We start from the raw sequence: 6000 nt of genomic DNA, 5'->3' as shown, positions 1-6000 counted from the left end.
GTCTTTGTGTTGTCATGTTATTTGTGTAGTTTTTGTTGTTGTTTTTTTTTACTTCAAGACGGCGCCGCGAGAGTGGCTGCCTTTCCAGCAGCTCCTGTATTTCGTTTTTCTGCTTTCATCCCTTTACATTCCTCCACTGTGAGACGAATAAAGGTAAATCCAATCCAATACAGTATGTGCGTGTGTGTTTGACGTCACAAAAAAGGCGGGGTAAGTGGAGTATTCTTTTTTGTGTGCGTGTGTGTGTGTGTGTGTGTGTGTGTGTGTGTGTGTGTGTGTGTGTGCGTGCGTGTGTGTGTGTGTGTGTGTGTGTGTGTGTAAGGGGCCGGGGGATAAATCGGCTCCTCAAGCGGTTCCAGTCTTTCACTTCAAAGAACCGTCTACAGCAGCCGGTTCGTTCGCGAACGACCTATAGCTAGAAGCTAACTCTGCTACGACTCTCGTATGTATATCCGTCCGAGCGGATTGTGCTGTTGACAAACTGCTTTCACGACATGAAACATGTCGTCCGTTTCACATGTTAAACTAGTTACCACCAGGATAATTATCCGAGCCCCGCGGCCAACTAGTAGACGGCTTCTTTGAAGAACCAAATACTTTAATTATTTTGTGTCTTCTATCAGCAGCAAGGTAACCGTAAACTGAACATCGCATGATGCTAATTAGCTTAGCCCTTCTGATACGTTGTTTTTATTTTAGCATCTCGAGCTCGTGTACTGACTATTGCGATTGGGACAGTGCGTTAAGCTTTTCGTGTTTGACAAGTGAAGCTAAGGGTTCAGTGAAGGCAAGCTTTCATTTTGCGGACATCAGAGGAAATTATGACGTCAAATGGTTCGGTTTTTGAACTTCAGAATCATCTTTATTGCCAAGTATGTAGAACAAACAACGAATTTGGATTGGATTGGATTTGCCTTTATTAGTCTCGCAGTGTTTCCGGTAGAACACGCTGCACTAGTATCGTCGTAAAAAAACTGCTAAGTGGCACTTAACTTGCACTTCTATTGACACATGTAAACGAAGTAGGTTTGTGCGTAAATGTTCAAAGATAAAATGATTTACCTGGAACGTGAACCATTATCCAGGAGGTATTTTGGAGATGATTCCATGTGATACCAGTATTGCTTTATAATGACATATTCTGAACGTTTTGACTGTGATTCCAGTCGCTACACGAAACTGTTGGTAAATCTCAGAATCACAAATGTAAAAACCACGTTGAAAATTAGGCCGCTATTTTTAACAGAAAATAAGCACAAAGCATCCTTTTAGTGAAATAACAATGCACACATGTTAAGTAACACAACAAGAGTAAAATTGAGCTAAGAAGTAAAATAATAATGACTTATTGGTGGACATTGGATTTGCCTTGATTAGTCTCGCCGTGGAGAAATTTACATTTCAAAGCAAAGTGATGAAAGTAGAATAAACAAAATACATGAGCTGCTGGAAAGGCAGCCACTCTCGCGGCGCCGTCTCGAAGTCAAAAGAACCAAAAAAAAAACCTAAATAACAAATGATATGACAACACAAAGTCACGGAGTCATTCTTTCTTAAGCACTTTCTGTATCCTCATCCAGCCGCAGACTGTCCCAACAGCACCAACCTTTCCGTTGAACAAAGCAGGGCTGTGAAGATGCTGCCCATTACAGGCGCAAAAAAAGCACAATGGCCCCAGAGCTGTCCAGCGATGACAGTCGAATGGCACAGACATTCCTCCCATTCAAAGACAGTACTGGAATATTCATGCTGCCGAAAAGGCGCAACCGCTCAGCACAGTCTCCTCCTTGATGAATGTCATGGCCAAAAATGCTGAAAAACAATTCGTATCCGTTCGACACGACGCACAACAACACAAGGTGACAAAAGAAAACACAAAACAAGACAAAAACAAAAAAAGCAAAGCTCATGAGAGCACTTGCTGACGGCTGCCTACTCGGGCGCCATCTTGGACTCCTTGGACATATTTTTATAGGTAGGTCCCAGGCATAGGGAGCAATTAAAGAGTCAAGAATCAACCAACCGGCCATCAGATGTTCATTGATCAACGTCATCATGGAGTGCAAGATGGCGTCCGATTAGGCAGCCGTCAGCAAGACTGCTGAGCGGTTGCGCCTTTAAGGCAGCATGAATATGCCAGTACTGTTTTTGAATGGACAGCTCTGGGGCCTTTGTGCTTTTTTGCGCCTGTAATGGGCAGCATCTTCACGGCCCACTTTGTTCAGCGGAAAGGTTGGTGCTGTTGGACAGTATGCGGCTGGATGGATGCATGGCTTGAGGAGCCCGCGATGAGAGGAAAGGAACGCCAGCGCAGAGCGCCGATGCGTATGTCGAACTGTTGCGGCTTGGAATTTAAGCGGATTTTTGTGGGACAGGAGATGTGAGAAATCTCTTTTCGTCAATGGATACTACAGCTGCGTGTTTGCTTTCAACATTTAGCTTGTAGTCGACGTGCACATTCCACCATGATGTCCCTGATCCACTGGTGAAGAGACGCTTTGATCCTCTCCTCTTTATCTGGCACTGCTTCGTGTAACAAAGAGGGTACAGAAAGTGCTTAAGAATGAATGACTGACTCTCTGTGTCTTTGTGTTGTCATGTTATTTGTGTAGTTTTTTTTGTTGTTTTTTTTTACTTCAAGACGGCGCCGCGAGAGTGGCTGCCTTTCCAGCAGCTCCTGTATTTCGTTTTTCTGCTTTCATCCCTTTCATCACTTTGCTGCTGTGAAATGTAAATTTCTCCACTGCAAGACTAATAAAGGCAAATCCAATCCACAATGAACATATTAATATATCACTGAAGGCGCAAGAGCCACATCGAATTTTCCTTGCATTTGCGGTGACAATGAGGTATGCTAATGTGAGTTGAGGAGTTTCGTTTTGTGCCGCAGTGAGTGAGCGAGTGGCATGCTGGACGTGGGGAAGTGGCCAGTGTTTGCCCTCCTCCCGCCTGAGGAACTCGGCCTCATTCGGCAGGCGTGTGTCTTCGGAAGCGGCGCCAACGAAGCCCTTTATGTCACTGTCAACGATGAGGTAACAGCGATGAGTATCTGCCTTGTGTGCTCTGTGTGGAGAAAGATTTTCAGTCGCATGCATGCGACGTACAGGGGCCGGGCGGCAAGGTTAAGCAGATGGAACGGCGCTATCTTTAGACCCCAGGACCTAATTCTAGACAGAGCTGTAGGAAGGTGGAGGTGCGGCCAGCTCATCCTTGCTAATTTGTTTTGTCCTGACAAACAATATTGGCTTAAAATAAATCTGCTGTGATTTATTTTCAGCCAATATTGTTTTGGACGCTTTGGTATGGAAAAAAAAATCCAACAAAGCACTTGAATAGCAGGATTCAATTCTATAGACATACAGTCAGATGACACACATAAACACCGTCTACTTAATTACGCCACTCCATTTTGAAATGCATTGCCCTATTGGCTGCGTGCAGGTCTTTGGTCTGGGTACCAACTGTAGCAGCTGCTTAGGCCTCGGTGACCTGCAGAGCACCATCGAGCCACGTAGGATCGATGTCCTCTGCGGGAAGAAGATCGTGTCCCTTAGCTACGGAACCGGACCGCACGTGGTCATCGCCACTTCGGGTAACCTGGAATCGGATCGTGTCACAAAAGAAAAAAAAACACATGCATGGAAGGCTCAAATGTTTCTTATTGTGGACATTTTCATGCATTTTGCCAATGTACTCTCCTGCATAAGTTCCACGGTGGGAAATGGGGATCTCTCTTAAAGGGCCAGTGTCAATAAACTGGGCTCTCTGTCCACACTTACATGTTAATGATCATCTTATTATTTCACTTCTATTAATGGCACAGACATGCTGAAATGGTTCGCGTGCAATAGAGAAAATGATAGCTAGCAGGCTGGAAAAAGGAAACTCTTTCTGCGTAGAGGGCGAGGTGTACGCATGGGGCCACAACGGCTACAGTCAGCTGGGCAACGGGACCACCACCCAAGGGCTGATCCCCGCGCTGGTCTCCACTAACCTGCAGAACAAGAAGGTTACAGAAGTGGCCTGTGGCTCCCACCACACCATTGCCCTGACCACAGAAGGAGAGGTAATGTTCCTTAGGAGAGGCACCTTACTCATTTTAAATTCCAACCATTTTTTTTAAGATGACAAACATGTCACCCTCCGTCCCCGTTCAGGTGTACGCCTGGGGCTATAACAACTCAGGCCAGGTAGGATCAGGGTCCACCGCCAGCCAACCCACACCGCGTCGAGTCAGCAGTTGCTTGCAGAACAAAGTGGTGGTCAACATAGCCTGTGGGCAACTGTGCTCCATGGCTGTGTTGGACAATGGCGAGGTAATTTGATGATTTTGGGCTCTTGTTGGCAAATTCACTGACATTGTCATGAGTCGGTGCATTATTCATGTTAAGATGAGACTTTTTTTTTCAAAAGCAAAATTTCATGAAATAGACCAACTGCCGGAAAAAAGCCACCGGGTGTGTTATTTCCTGGTTGATTGCTACATAGGCAGCTCCAAATATTGGCCACCATTGTGTGCTGCTCCACGGTAAACCCTAAGAAAAGCAAGCACAATGTGAAAAGATGCTGCAGAAACAACACAAAAAAGGACACAATTTTCGACATGGCAAAAAAAACCTTGTTTCTTCACTTATGCTTTTTTTAATGGCTGGTAAAACTAAAGATAAATTTGTTTGAATCTGTATATACAACAGCTCATAAGAAGTGGAATGGAAGCGTCAATTGAGACATTTTCCAGTACAACAATAAACCAATATCAATAAATATTTTTTGCCTAAATAACTGAGTCGTTGTACTGCCAAAAAAGGATACTTTTAGGCATTCCAGGTTGTCTTATTTTATAATTTTGTCACATTTTTTTGTGGCACTCGACATGACAATAAACAAGACCGGGCGGTCTTTTGTTTAGTTCCTAGACAAATTCCATAATTGCGAATTGGTAGAAATACTATCAGTGTTGTATTTTTTTATTTTTGTGGATTTTGTAGATTTACGGTTGGGGCTACAACTGCAACGGTCAGTTAGGTCTGGGCAATACCGGCAACCAGCAGATGCCGTGCAGGGTTGCAGCTCTTCAAGGAGTAAAGGTTGTACAGGTAAGAGTTAACCTATTGCCTCGGAATGATCATCATTAAGCCCACTCAGGCTCTTTCTCTCCTGGATTCTAGGTCGCTTGTGGCTACGCGCACACGTTAGCGCTCACGGACGATGGCTTTGTTTACAGCTGGGGAGCAAATTCGTATGGCCAACTGGGCACGGGCAATAAGAACAATTACTCGCTCGCCACGCTGATCAGCACTGACAAGGAGAGGTGTGTGTATATATCCACTCACCATGGTAATTACACAAGTGGTTACATTTTTAATACAGTTCTTGCAATTTGTATTTTCGAAATCTGACATAAGTTTGTTTATTTTTTTGGACTTCAAGAACAAAATACAGTGATACCTCATTTTACGAACGCTTTAGTTTCCGAAGTTTTTAATTTGCGAGAATATACTCTTGGCATACAAACAAATATTCGGCAGAAAACACCCAACCACATGGTCAAACAGCGCCACGGTGACTGGCGGACTAGTTTTCATCATGCCTTTCTTTGAGTGCATACGTGGTTTATTATCAAGGATACTAGTATGGGACCGAAAAAGACCCTACCACAGGCTAGTGTTCAACCGAAGAGGACACAAAACAAAATTATGGTCAAGCAGAAGAAGGAGCTCATCAAGAAACGTGAACTACCAGTATGCTAAGTCGACCATTGCTACATGTGGCTAAGGCTGTTTCTGTGTTGTCTAAGCAACAGTCTCAGGCGATAGAAGTGATTGAAAAACTTCTGTTGATTTGGATTAATGCAACGTGGAAGTTCGTCATCCATTGACAACTACCATCACAAAGGTAAATAAAATGACATTATACTGTACATTTAATTTCTTTAATTACAATACAATAGCACATTTATTATACATAAAATAAGGAATATTTTGTGTAGTTTTAAGGCTT

At 43.8% G+C, this 6000-nt stretch overlaps 1 protein-coding gene across 2 annotated transcripts; it reads left to right on the top strand.

Moving 5' to 3' along the window:
* The first annotated feature begins 314 nt into the window (after positions 1-314).
* Positions 315-5495, top strand: LOC148888087 (RCC1 and BTB domain-containing protein 2-like). Of its 2 annotated transcripts, none has more exons than XM_089013622.1 (7): positions 315-442; positions 2891-3032; positions 3442-3592; positions 3900-4066; positions 4158-4316; positions 4989-5096; positions 5169-5495. In XM_089013622.1, exons 2-7 carry the CDS (start codon positions 2907-2909, stop codon positions 5397-5399), a joined length of 942 nt encoding a protein of 313 aa, XP_088869748.1. In that variant the 5' UTR covers positions 315-442; positions 2891-2906; the 3' UTR covers positions 5400-5495. The 2 variants fall into 2 exon arrangements, with proteins under 2 accessions (XP_088869748.1, XP_088869746.1); XM_089013620.1 differs by lacking the exon at positions 315-442 and adding an exon at positions 449-630 and having other exon boundaries at positions 5169-5482.
* The last annotated feature ends 505 nt before the right edge of the window (positions 5496-6000 follow it).

The sequence above is a fragment of the Hippocampus bargibanti genome, linkage group LG14, assembly GCF_051943395.1.
Source record: "Hippocampus bargibanti isolate YZ-2025 linkage group LG14, ASM5194339v1, whole genome shotgun sequence".
Lineage (NCBI taxonomy): Eukaryota > Metazoa > Chordata > Actinopteri > Syngnathiformes > Syngnathidae > Hippocampus > Hippocampus bargibanti.
The sequence above is the reverse complement of the archived record's forward strand: the minus strand, read 5'-3'. Positions and strand labels throughout refer to the sequence as shown.

Coding starts and splice junctions, on each gene's coding strand:
- LOC148888087 (XM_089013622.1), top strand. CDS start 2,907: ATGCTGGACGTGGGGAAGTGGCCAGTGTTTGCCCTCCTCCCGCCTGAG. Junction 3,033..3,441: donor ATGTCACTGTCAACGATGAG/GTAACAGCGATG, acceptor GGCTGCGTGCAG/GTCTTTGGTCTGGGTACCAA. Junction 4,317..4,988: donor CTGTGTTGGACAATGGCGAG/GTAATTTGATGA, acceptor TGGATTTTGTAG/ATTTACGGTTGGGGCTACAA.